We start from the raw sequence: 13,676 nt of genomic DNA on the forward strand, positions 1-13,676 counted from the left end.
GGTGTTTTTACATTTTATGCAGAATATTATTGAGAAATAAAACTTTGTGACCAAGGTGGATGGGAGATATAGTCTAGTTTAATTCATTGATAGTGCTAGTGAAATAGAACATTTTATACGTATACACACTCTCTGTCTGACCCTCTCTCCCAGAATGGATTCAAGATAACTTTCAATTTAAAAAAAAGTAATAATTAAGTTAAAAGATAAAAAAAAATAGGGGTAATGTAATGAAGAAAAAAAGCTTGTCATGTATGAGAAGCTATGTTAATGAATTTTCTGAAATTGAATATAAAATCTAGTTCTAAATATCCTACAGTTTTTTTAAGTCAAAAAGGGCAACTTGATAACTTAAAAATGTCATGTTAAATATAGTATTCCAGAGACTTAATATTAAAATATTTAAAAATTTTATTTTTGCTATTCATTTGATCTTCAAGTGAAATAATGAATAAAGAGAAGATAACTGTTGTTTAAATAACCTCATCATTTTCTCACATGAATGCTGAAGCTACTTATTTCCATAAGCAATGTTATACTCCATATTTTAAAGAATATTTAAATATTCTTTAAGATAAAGATATATTCAAATAGTCTCTAAAATTAAATTTTTAACTTCCTTGTCCCTCATTACTCATATACATGTATTTTCCTCAGTTTTCAGCAATTTTATAATTATAGTCTATGGTAGAGCTTAATCACATGTTTATGATTATTGAATTTTATATCACAGATTCATTGATAAACAAGTCCATTTTTTTTTTACTCTCAGAAGGGTTGTTTAGAACTGATTTTCTTGTTTATTCATCTCCATAAAGATACAAAGTAAGTTACAACAAACAAACTGGTGAATGCAGACTGGTGATTTCTATGACCTTCGCCGATGATGCAGGAGAATACACTATTGTTATCCGTAATAAGCACGGAGAAACTTCTGCCTCCGCTTCCTTACTTGAAGAAGGTAAGTTCAAAGAGTAGTTTCTATGTGCCTGATAAGAAGTGAAATGCAATGAAGCAGCTGTGCCCTGTTGCAGTATCCGAATTCTGAGACTTATTCCTTCTGTTGGCCTCAGCTTCAGACCATTCTAAGGCTGAATTTCTGAGGTTCTGTCAGGAGTTCCATTTATTGAAGGATAGCTTCTATTGCCCACTCTTGCAATGCAGGGATTCTAGATCCAGGTCCCTTCGAGGGCCAGCCAGGTAACATGCATGAGCTCAATGAAGACAGTGGCAAACTGGTGTACATGTCTTGCCTCAAGGAGCGGTAGCTCCCATCTCCCATGTGTTGACGCCAAGCAAGCACAAACCAAGTTCAATGTTGCTAGAGCTGCCAATATTTTAAAAGCTAGAAATCAAGATTTTTGATGTTCATCATTTGAAGGAAAAGAAAGTAGTAACATTCATGCCAAACACGAAATGTCTGTAGGTCACCATTATCTCTGCTAGCTGTTTACATTTACAGTGAACAGCTCTGTCTCATTTGATCTGCTCCACATCCCTTAGAGGAAGTTATTTTATTATCCCTATTTAGCAGCTAAAACACACAAGAATCAGGAAGGAAAATGAATAACAAAAAAACCACACAGCAAATCAGGAAAACCTTTAGAGTAGATCTAAAGGACTGACTGCTGAAAATTTTTTTCAACAATAGTTTGACTTGTTACTATAAGTTTGGTTTTTAAATTCAATTTGATATTTATTAAGCAATTTGACAGTAGAAATTTGGAAAACTGGTTCTTCATTATTAAACTTTCCCTTATTTAGGCTTGTCTGAATGAATAGGGCATTCATTTTTGTAAGAATATCAAAAATTAACTTATGCTCTTAACTCCTAGCTGATTATGATTCACTGATGAAATCCCAGCAAGAAATACTTTACCAGACACAAATGACTGCATTTGTTCAGGAACCCAAAGTTGGAGAAATAGCACCTGGATTTGCATACTCTGAGTATGAAAAAGAATATGAAAAAGAACAGGCCTTAATTAGGAAGAAAATGGCCAAAGATACTGTAATGGTCAGAACATTTATAGAAGACCAGGTGAGTATAACAATAACATTCTAAGTTGTCTCATAAATTATGCTTTTCTCCAGCAATACCCCTTTTTAGTTTGATATTTTCACTTTCAAGGGATGAGATCAGGGTTAGACAACTATTTATGTGTCTAAATCCACTGTTAGCAAATTTCCTTAATCTTTGTGATGTATTGCTCCTGGAACTTGAGAAATAGGGATTGCGTGCATGCAACAAAACATGCGTTTTGTGATGTATTGCTCCTAGAACTTGAGAAATAGAGATTGTATATATGCAAAAAACATGAGTTTTGATATGAGGTTTAGGAAAAAATATAAATATTAGCACAAGTAAGTCCATTAATGCCAAGACACCTATATCTGTATGATGAACATTCCAAATGTAACCCATACTGAAAATACTATTTTACCCAAGATGCCACAGCATACACTGGCAAAAGTGACTTTTTTGTAGATTCAAAACCAAACCAAAAATAACAAGAGTCATGTGGGTTCTTTTCAACAGTTAAATATATGAGTATATGACCAATGTGATCCTACAACATGTATAATCAGAAAAATTAGAAATTATACCCCATTATGTATATCAAAGTACATAAATGCATTCTACTGTCATGTATAACTAATTAAAACAAATAAAAATTTTTAAATAAAAACATAAATTTTATTTAAAATGGAGGTACAAAACAAAACAAAACTTCAATCATTCCTTAACACAGAAACTAATACACAACTTTAAAGAATTTCTATCAGTGAGGATATGTCTTTCTAACACATCATGTTTCTACTGCACAGGAATTCCATATTTCTTCTTTTGAAGAGAGACTCATTAAAGAAATTGAATACAGAATAATAAAAACTACATTAGAAGAACTTCTTGAAGAAGATGGAGAAGAAAAGATGGCAGTTGATATTTCTGAATCTGAAGCCATTGAATCAGGATTTGAATTAAGAATCAAGAATTATAGAATTCTAGAAGGGATGGGTGTCACTTTTCATTGCAAGATGTCTGGATATCCATTACCCAAGGTAGAATATAAATACTTATCAAACCTCCATGCTACAATAATGATACAGATAAGTTACACTACAACTATTTTATCCAAATTTCATTAACATTTGCTTGGTGTTCTTGGCAGATTGCGTGGTACAAAGATGGCAAACGTATCAAACATGGAGAAAGATACCAGATGGACTTTCTACAAGATGGCAGAGCTAGTCTGCGTATACCTGTTGTTCTTCCAGAAGATGAAGGAATCTATACTGCATTTGCTAGCAATATTAAAGGAAATGCAATTTGCTCAGGAAAGTTGTATGTAGAGCCTGCAGCACCACTTTCAGCTCCAACTTACATACCCACACCAGAACCCATGAGCAGAATCAGGTGAGATTGGTAGGGAATTGAGTTGCTTAGTGTGTAAATTGTGTTTAAACACCAAACATCCCAGTAGCAAATGGCTGAGATCACACAGAAATGTACCATTGGCAAATACTGACAACTGTCTAGAGTTCTTCTTTCTTGCACTTATGTGGAATGAACAAATAATTTCATTAGTGTACCATGCTATTCATTTTCTTAGTGCTTATACCTAATATCACAATAGCTCTTATTTATTTAACACATGATCTTCATAGATGTTATCTTTAATTCATGCAATAGCCCTACAATGTAGGCATTATTAATGCTTTCTTATAAATTGGAACACTGAGACTCTGGGAACCTTTGCAGATTGCCTTAGTTCACCTAGCTGTTAGTGGTTGTGCCAGGATTATAAATCCAGCCTGGTTTGGCTACAATATGTAAATATGGTTTGGTTTGGTTTTTAAATGTAATTTCTGTTTTCCTCCTTTAGATAAAATAGTATATTTTTCTTTTCCCATAAACTTATTCATTAGTTTATTTAACCAATTAATCAATTAAGATGTCTTAGTAGTTGAACCAAGAAGGTATGTTGACTAATTAAATCCAGATGGTGAGGAAAAGACAGTAATAAGGATAGTTTCAAGACTTTGAGCCTGAGTGTCTAGATGTGTTGAATGATTACTGACCAGGAATAAGACTATACGGGGAAAAAAACCCACATAATTTGGAGAATAATTATATATTCTATTTTTGGATCCCAATGAATTTAAGGTACTTTTAAGGTACACACAATAAGTAAATTCTAAAATGACCTTACCAAATAAGAGAAAATTGTTTATTATTTTGCTGAATTTTCTAAATGTTTTGTGAAAATATTCTGTTTTGCCTTGATTTTTCAGGTCTGTCTCTCCACGTTCAGTGAGCAGGTCTCCTATACGCATGTCCCCTGCACGGATGTCCCCTGCACGGATGTCCCCTGCAAGAATGTCCCCTGCACGGATGTCCCCTGCAAGAATGTCCCCGGGACGTAGGCTGGAGGAAACAGACGAGTCACAACTTGAGAGACTGTATAAGCCAGTCTTCGTGTTAAAACCTGCTTCCTTCAAGTGTTTAGAAGGACAGACTGCCAGATTTGACTTAAAGGTTGTGGGTAGACCTATGCCAGAAACATTCTGGTTTCATAATGGTAAGTTTAGTTTTGTTCAATGAATTATTAAACACACAAAAAGGCTAGTGTGTGTGTGTCCAAGAACTTTAAAAATTTATTTTAAATCTGTTTTTGTATGTACGTATTTTTTTTAACAGGCCAGCAAGTCGTCAATGACTATACCCATAAGGTAGTCATTAAAGAAGATGGTACCCAATCACTCATTATTGTTCCTGCAACGCCCAGTGATTCTGGGGAATGGACTGTGGTTGCCCAAAATAGGGCAGGGAAATCTTCAATTTCAGTGATTTTAACTGTGGAAGGTAAATAAAATAAAAACAAAGAAACCACCTCATCTCTTGGATTGTAAACAGCCCTCCTCAATTCTAAATCGTGACCTTCCTCTTTCAGCTGTGGAACATCAGGTAAAACCAGCATTTGTGGAAAAACTGAAAAATGTCAACATCAAGGAAGGCTCCCTGCTTGAAATGAAAGTCAGAGCTACTGGTAACCCCAACCCTGACATCGTATGGTTGAAAAACAGTGACATCATCGTACCTCATAAATATCCAAGAATCAGGCAAGTTTGTTTGAAAATACAACAATTAAGCTTATTGTGCAAGTTCAATAACCAAGGAAGTAATACTACTTCTATATTATTGACTTTTTTTTTTCACTTTTTATAGGATTGAAGGAACCAAGGGAGAAGCTGCCCTTAAAATCGATTCCACTGTCAGCCAAGACTCTGCCTGGTACACTGCAACTGCTATTAATAAGGCTGGCCGAGACACCACAAGGTGCAAAGTAAATGTTGAAGTTGAGTTTGCAGAGCCTGAACCAGAGAGAAAGTTAATCATTCCACGTGGGACATATAGAGCAAAGGAGATTGCAGCCCCAGAACTGGAGCCCCTCCATTTGCGATATGGTCAAGAGCAGTGGGAAGAAGGTGACCTCTATGACAAAGAGAAACAACAGAAACCTTTTTTCAAGAAAAAACTCACTTCCCTAAGACTTAAGCGCTTCGGACCTGCCCATTTTGAATGCAGACTAACACCGATTGGTGACCCAACAATGGTAGTGGAGTGGCTTCATGATGGAAAGCCCCTGGAAGCAGCCAACAGGCTCCGTATGATCAATGAATTTGGGTACTGCAGTCTTGATTATGGAGTTGCATATAATAGAGACAGTGGCGTCATTACTTGCAGAGCCACTAACAAATATGGAACAGATCACACATCTGCTACCCTTATCGTTAAAGATGAGAAAAGTCTTGTGGAAGAATCTCAGTTGCCTGAGGGGAGGAAAGGCCTGCAGAGAATTGAGGAATTAGAGAGAATGGCTCATGAAGGTGCACTTACAGGTGTAACAACAGATCAAAAGGAAAAGCAAAAGCCAGACATCGTCTTGTTCCCAGAGCCAGTAAGAGTGCTTGAAGGGGAGACAGCTAGATTCCGCTGCCGAGTAACAGGCTACCCTCAGCCCAAGGTCAACTGGTACCTCAACGGACAGCTCATTCGCAAAAGCAAACGGTTCAGAGTTCGCTATGATGGCATTCATTATCTGGACATAGTGGACTGCAAATCATATGATACAGGTGAAGTCAAGGTCACGGCAGAAAATCCTGAAGGTGTGATAGAGCATAAAGTGAAACTTGAGATCCAACAGAGGGAAGATTTCAGGTCTGTCCTTAGGCGAGCTCCTGAACCAAAGCCTGAGTTTCAGGTTCATGAACCTGGAAAACTTCAGTTTGAAGTACAAAAGGTAGATCGACCTGTCGACACGAGCGAAACCAAAGAAATCGTGAGATTGAAGAGGGCAGAAAGAATCACCCATGAAAAAGTGTCTGAGGAGTCGGAAGAGCTGCGCAGTAAATTCAAGCGCAGAACTGAGGAGGGATATTATGAAGCCATCACAGCCGTGGAGCTCAAGTCTCGGAAGAAGGACGAATCCTATGAAGAACTCCTGAAGAAGACGAAAGATGAACTTCTCCACTGGACCAAAGAGTTAACTGAAGAGGAGAAGAAAGCCCTTGCCGAAGAAGGCAAAATCACTATTCCAACATTTAAACCTGATAGAATTGAACTTAGCCCTAGTATGGAGGCACCCAAAATCTTTGAAAGAATCCAGAGTCAAACAGTAGGTCAAGGATCTGATGCACACTTCAGGGTCAGAGTTGTGGGGAAACCAGACCCTGAATGTGAATGGTACAAAAATGGTGTGAAAATCGAGCGATCTGACCGAATCTATTGGTACTGGCCAGAGGACAATGTTTGTGAATTGGTCATAAGAGATGTGACTGCCGAGGACTCAGCCAGCATCATGGTTAAAGCTGTCAATATAGCTGGAGAAACCTCAAGTCATGCATTCTTACTTGTCCAAGGTAATTTGAAAATCTTTCATTTAATGGACCTGCCTCTATGTGTCCATGAATATCCAATTGCATAGTTTTAAAGTTTTCTTTTCCTATTGCTCATATTATAAATTTAACATAATGTGCTTTTTTCTCCCCCCTTGTAGCCAAGCAATTGATCACTTTCACACAGGAATTACAAGATGTCGTTGCTAAGGAAAAGGACACCATGGCAACGTTTGAGTGTGAAACTTCAGAGCCATTTGTCAAAGTGAAATGGTATAAAGATGGCATGGAGGTGCATGAAGGAGATAAATACAGGATGCACTCAGACAGAAAGGTCCACTTCCTCTCTGTGCTGACCATTGACTCCTCTGATGCTGAAGACTACAGCTGTGTTCTTGTAGAAGATGAAAATGTCAAAACAACAGCAAAACTTATTGTTGAAGGTAGAAAATAATGATGTCATTGTTTACTTAAGTTGTAAAGTCACCTTTGGTTTGTGACAAAATTAGTTATGCAATTTTACTTTCATGAAAATATAATTTCTTTGAGAATCAGCCATAAGCTTCTTAGCAAGAATCATGAATTTATATCCCTATTAAGAATATTGATGGTAGGGTTTTTTTAAAGCAATATTACTTTGATATTTCACTTTAAAAATTCTATGAAATATAACTCTGCTTTCAAAAATAATATAAAATTAAAATAACTCCTTTTGTTGAAAAATTTTCAGTCTGTTAGCAGGCAAATATTAGAAATATTCCTGATAGCATGGGAGAAAGAAAAGCTATACAGGGCATTGTCTCTATCCTAAGTCTTGATATAGAACTCTCCAGAGAAATCAGTTTACTCTTATCTTATACTTCAGGTGCTGTTGTGGAGTTTGTCAAAGAACTTCAGGACATAGAAGTTCCAGAATCATTTTCAGGAGAGTTAGAGTGTATCGTGTCCCCAGAAAATATAGAAGGGAAATGGTATCATAATGGTGTGGAGCTTAAGTCCAATGGCAAATACACAATCACATCTCGCCGAGGACGTCAGAACCTCACAGTCAAGGATGTAACCAAAGAGGATCAGGGAGAATACAGCTTTGTTATCGATGGGAAAAAGACAACTTGTCGCCTTAAAATGAAACGTAAGTCTTCCCACTCCCATCAGCCATCAGTAAGCTCATGATGGTTGATCGAACAAAATAATCATGATGTTCTTTTTTGCTCAATATTTCACAGCCCGCCCCATTGCTATTCTACAAGGACTTAGTGATCAAAAAGTCTGCGAGGGTGACATTGTCCAGCTTGAAGTTAAAGTCTCCTTAGAAAACGTGGAAGGCATCTGGATGAAAGATGGCCAAGAAGTCCAGCACAGTGACCGAGTTCACATCGTGATTGACAAACAGTCCCACATGCTGCTCATTGAAGACATGACCAAGGAAGATGCTGGAAACTACTCCTTCACCATTCCTTCCCTTGGACTCTCCACCAGTGGACGTGTCTCAGTCTATAGTGAGTGTTACTTATATACTTTTGCATATCATTTCATTTTTGCAATGCTAGAAATTGAGCCTGGGATCGCACACATACTGAGCTATACCCCAGCTCTAGTTTCATGGTTACATTAACATGTGAGAAAAAGAACTTTAATGAGAAGACATCTTAAACAAAATTCTGATCATAATTTTTTTTTTTAATCCTTGTCTGCTTTTGCAGGCGTTGATGTGATAACACCTCTAAAAGATGTCAACGTGATCGAGGGTACCAAGGCTGTGCTCGAATGTAAGGTCTCAGTGCCTGATGTCACTTCTGTTAAGTGGTATGTGAACGATGAACAGATCAAGCCCGATGACCGTGTACAAGCCATTGTCAAAGGCACTAAGCAGCGACTTGTGATTAACCGAACTCATGCTTCAGACGAAGGACCTTACAAGCTGATGGTTGGCAGAGTTGAAACCAGCTGTGACCTCTCTGTGGAAAGTAAGGGTTATTTCATTCAGTCATTATTTTAAGCATTCTACTTTCCAACTATGATAATAACCAATTTGTTATTTAATTTTTCCCTAGAAATTAAAATTATCAGAGGTCTTCATGACCTTACCTGCACAGAAACTCAGAACGTGGTCTTTGAGGTTGAGCTATCCCACTCAGGAATCGATGTCTTATGGAATTTTAAGGACAAGGAAATCAAACCCAGTTCTAAATATAAAATTGAAGCTCATGGGAAGATATACAAATTGACAGTTCTAAACATGATGAAAGATGATGAAGGAGAATATACATTTTATGCTGGAGAAAATATGACATCTGGAAAACTTACAGTGGCAGGTTGGTACACGTTTTGTTTCACTTTATCTCTTCTGTGGACAGTCTGTTTTCATTTAAGCAATTGTTGCCCAATTCTCCCCCAATTCCCATCCATTTTCCACTTCCATGTCTCTACTCACATAGATTTCTAGTACCCTCAACATTTCCCCCACCAGCCTAAATGCCAAACGTTCACCAGGGCTTACCTCACATGCCATCTCCTCTGTAAAACCTCCTTCAGTTTCCTTGCTGGAATAGGATCTCTTTCTCCTCTGACTCCAGGATCACTTGACCCTTGTTAAATACTTGTCTTATTCCCTGTTTCCTCTTCCCACTCATAAGATAAACCCCTTAAATCTGGACTTCTTTCTCTTCTCTGTGTACTCCACATGACCTACGATCAATAAAGGTTTACCCAATTGAGTTTTATTTAAACTTTCCTACTGTAAAGGTTTATTTCCTTATTTTAGGAAATAAACTCTTGCTTCTTTAAACTTCATTTCTCTTATTTCCTTCATACTTTTTATGCACCCAATGAATGCATGTTAACACAACTCTGCATATCTGTTTATCTCTTATGACATGAGTAGGAATAATACCAGTCCCATTCATCAGAGATGCTTAGCTTTAAAATGAAAGATCAAATGCATAAACTAGTTTTCAACAATAACTAGAAATCATCATCAATTTTTTGGTTTGTTATAATTTAATCACAGAGGAATTAAAATACTACATTCAGATTAAATTGTGTGGTCCATGCCACTTGGTATATAAGCAAGTTAGATAGTAAAAGTGGTATGAAAGTTTAATAATTTATGCTTTATTACATCATAAGATTTCCTCTGAGATTTGACCATAAAAATACAATACAACAAAATCTCAACTTCTGCACTTTGATATGTTTAATGTAAACTACATGTTTTTAAGTGTGTGAAAACAAGGAAAAAACTACGAGTTCTTTGGTGATTTCACTCAACATTTTTAAAGTGCCTACCATAGGCCAGGTACTTTTAGAAGCTCAGGACATGAAAATGAGTGAGTTATGATATTTTTTCCTGAAGAACTCAAATTTTAGAGGGGAACAGATACATAAGCTACATAAGCAACTGAATTGTTAAAGCAATTATTTCTGATGATGATGGAAGAGGCAGTGGAAGAAACTGTTTGGGAGAGGTGACATTTGTCAACACATTGATTTTTAGTATACAGGAGTCCTCAATCCTATGAAAGCATTAATGACTTGAACATTTTGTTTAGCAAAATGTTCCCAACCAAATATCAGTCATATTTCCAGGAAATATTCCTCACAGGGACCAAATACAATGTTTAGAAGAAGGAACTCAGTTAAAGGTCATTCAACTTGTGTGCTGTGCATTATGATTCTCAGAATTCTGTATTTTTATCAGTTGCTTTTCCTTTGCAAAACTGTTCTGATTCCAGTATATTCTCTGGTTATTAGTCATGCATATGTAGAATAAGAGATTTCTGTGATAGCTTCTAAATATGGGTAAAAATAATCTCATTAGACATTTCACAGTGTTCAAAATCATGTTTCAAAGTTTGATTTTAAATTGCACAAACATTACTTTATTCTATAAATACTTTAAAAGAACTCACGTGTACTTCTCTTGTTCCCAAGGTGGGGCAATCTCCAAGCCACTCACAGATCAGACTGTAGCTGAATCCCAGGAAGCTATATTTGAATGTGAAGTTGCCAACCCTGATTCTGAAGGTGAATGGTTGAGGGATGGCAAACACCTGCCACTCAGCAACAACATCAGAAGTGAATCTGATGGCCACAAAAGGAGACTTGTTATTGCTGCCACCAAGTTAGATGACATTGGAGAATATACCTATAAGGTGGCCACTTCCCAAACATCTGCCAAACTCAAAGTTGAAGGTCAGTGATATAACAGAGTTATCTTTTCCAAATCATATTGCTTTCTTAACTGTTATTTTAGAAGTCAAGTGGTATAAACATTTTGGATGATATGAATCTTCATTTCATAAAAACATTATAAATTCTCTGAACTTTCCTTCTGAGCCATATCAAATGTGTCTATGTGATGAGATAAAGCTATTTCATAGGCTCTGTGAAGTAATTAAATCAGACACTGATTCCCCATTTCTCTTTCATCCTTCTCCAGTCAGTCTATTAAGCTATTAGTATATGGTTATGCAAATTTCATCCCAGTCTATATTTCAAACATAGAAAAACATTGCAAAATGTCATGTCCAACTGAATCCCATGCTTCCCTAAATAATCTTTTAGAATGAGGAACTGCATACTGCAAAATTTTTGTAACCATTGTTTTGTAAGATGACTGGGTAATCGTCTTGTTCAGGACTTATTTTCCTTGCTGTTCTTTAATATTTTCTAAACCGATCATTAATTCATCTTCAGCTGTCAAAATTAAGAAGACTCTGAAGAATCTCACAGTGACAGAGACACAGGATGCTGTTTTTACTGTCGAGCTTACACATCCTAATGTCAAGGGTGTCCAGTGGATCAAAAATGGGGTTGTGCTGAAATCCAATGACAAGTATGATATCTCAGTCAAAGGAACAATTTACACTCTGAGAATTAAAAACTGTGCCATCGTGGATGAGTCTGTCTATGGCTTCAAGCTTGGAAGGCTGGGAGCCAGTGCCAGACTGCATGTTGAGAGTAAGTTGACTTGGAAACAATTTACAAGGAAGTAATTCATGATTACCATTAAGTTAACCCTATCACTGAATTTCTCTATCTTCACTAGCTGTCAAGATCATTAAAAAGCCAAAGGATGTCACTGCCTTGGAAAATACCACTGTTGCCTTCGAAGTCAGTGTTTCCCATGACACGGTTCCAGTAAAATGGTTCCATAAGAATGTGGAGATTAAGCCAAGTGACAAGCACAGACTGGTCTCAGAGAGGAAGGTCCACAAGCTGATGCTGCAAAACATTGCCCCCTCAGACGCTGGGGAATATACAGCTGTGGTGGGGCAACTGGAGTGCAAGGCAAAGTTGTTTGTGGAGAGTAAGTTTTTAGGCAGCCCCACTGCTCTATGATTCTACCTACCATTTGTTTTGTTTCATTTAATTTTAAAATAAAATATGTTAACTGAAGTGCTCTCTCTCATTTTCCCTAGCATTACACATCACAAAAACCATGAAAAGCATTGAGGTACCTGAGACCAAAACTGCCTCCTTTGAATGCGAGGTGTCCCACTTCAATGTCCCTTCCATGTGGCTGAAGAATGGAGTGGAAATTGAGATGAGTGAAAAGTTCAAGATAGTTGTGCAGGGAAAACTCCACCAGCTCATCATCATGAACACCAGCACAGAAGATTCAGCAGAATACACGTTTGTCTGTGGCAATGACCAAGTCAGTGCCACCCTGACAGTGACTCGTAAGTACAAAAATACATATATGTATGTATGTATGTATGTGTGTGTGTGTGTGTGTGTATATATATATATATATAATTTATTTAAATGCACATATTCAGTGGACTCATTATTATTTCATATCCTAGACTTTTCCTTACCCAACATTTATTCTACTCAAAAAATTAAAAAAACTTGACTGACATATCTAGTGTGTGTTCACACTGTTAGGTGCTAGCACCCCCACCAGGATAAAATTTCCCAATTATAGTAGCTTTGAAAGGCTACTCAGAAAGATGCTTCATTGTCTATCACTTCATCTTTCTGCTCCTCTCGCAGTTGGCATTGTCCTGTACAGGATATGGAAGACATCAAAGCTCCTGTCTCTGCATTGTAATCTGTTCAACAGACATACTAATAACATATCAAGTTTTCATGGTGCATCTGTTACCACACACATCGTATTTACGTGAAGTCTCCTTGGGTGTTTTCCCTTTCCCCCTTGCAGCAATCATGATTACATCCATGCTAAAGGACATCAATGCTGAAGAAAAAGACACCATTACCTTTGAGGTGACAGTAAACTATGAAGGCATCTCTTACAAATGGTTAAAGAATGGTGTGGAAATCAAGTCAACTGACAGGTGCCAGATGAGAACCAAAAAGCTCACACACTCACTGAACATCAGGAATGTTCACTTTGGAGATGCTGCTGACTACACATTTGTGGCTGGAAAAGCAACCTCAACAGCCACACTTTATGTGGAAGGTATGGCTTTATAAGTGTCATAGTAATAGGGGAAAAAAAAGATAAAACCTACTGTATAAAATATTAGTCCATCAATTGATAAAGAGATAAATAAAAGGTAGTACTTCCATACAGTGGCATATTAATTACCAATGAAAAGGAAGTACTGATGTGTTCTACAATGTGGATGAATATTGAAAAATTTACACTAAGTGGAAGAAGTAGTCAGCCACAAAGGACCACAGATTATATAATTCCATTTATATGAAATGTCCGGAATACCCAAATCTATTGAGAGTGGGAAGAGTATGGGGGTGATAGCTAAGGGGTACCTGTTTTCTTTTGGGGGAAATTAGAATGTTATAAA

General features: G+C 37.0%; 1 protein-coding gene across 6 annotated transcripts in view; it reads left to right on the forward strand.

Annotated features, from left to right (window-relative positions):
* Positions 1–13,676, forward strand: part of Ttn (titin) — a 263,732-nt gene that overhangs the window by 22,182 nt on the left and 227,874 nt on the right. For all 6 annotated transcript variants that reach the window (XM_071619370.1, XM_071619371.1, XM_071619373.1 and 3 more), the window contains 18 exons: positions 819–961; positions 1,836–2,041; positions 2,830–3,063; positions 3,174–3,418; positions 4,297–4,583; positions 4,703–4,867; positions 4,956–5,124; positions 5,231–6,924; positions 7,062–7,343; positions 7,766–8,032; positions 8,127–8,399; positions 8,604–8,867; positions 8,955–9,215; positions 10,834–11,094; positions 11,599–11,862; positions 11,951–12,211; positions 12,324–12,584; positions 13,070–13,330. In XM_071619370.1, the coding sequence (XP_071475471.1) occupies positions 819–961; positions 1,836–2,041; positions 2,830–3,063; positions 3,174–3,418; positions 4,297–4,583; positions 4,703–4,867; positions 4,956–5,124; positions 5,231–6,924; positions 7,062–7,343; positions 7,766–8,032; positions 8,127–8,399; positions 8,604–8,867; positions 8,955–9,215; positions 10,834–11,094; positions 11,599–11,862; positions 11,951–12,211; positions 12,324–12,584; positions 13,070–13,330 (5,798 nt within the window). The remainder of the gene's footprint in view (positions 1–818; positions 962–1,835; positions 2,042–2,829; positions 3,064–3,173; positions 3,419–4,296; positions 4,584–4,702; positions 4,868–4,955; positions 5,125–5,230; positions 6,925–7,061; positions 7,344–7,765; positions 8,033–8,126; positions 8,400–8,603; positions 8,868–8,954; positions 9,216–10,833; positions 11,095–11,598; positions 11,863–11,950; positions 12,212–12,323; positions 12,585–13,069; positions 13,331–13,676) is intronic.

The sequence above is a fragment of the Marmota flaviventris genome, chromosome 11 (assembly GCF_047511675.1).
Source record: "Marmota flaviventris isolate mMarFla1 chromosome 11, mMarFla1.hap1, whole genome shotgun sequence".
In the NCBI taxonomy this organism is placed as follows: Eukaryota; Metazoa; Chordata; class Mammalia; order Rodentia; family Sciuridae; genus Marmota; species Marmota flaviventris.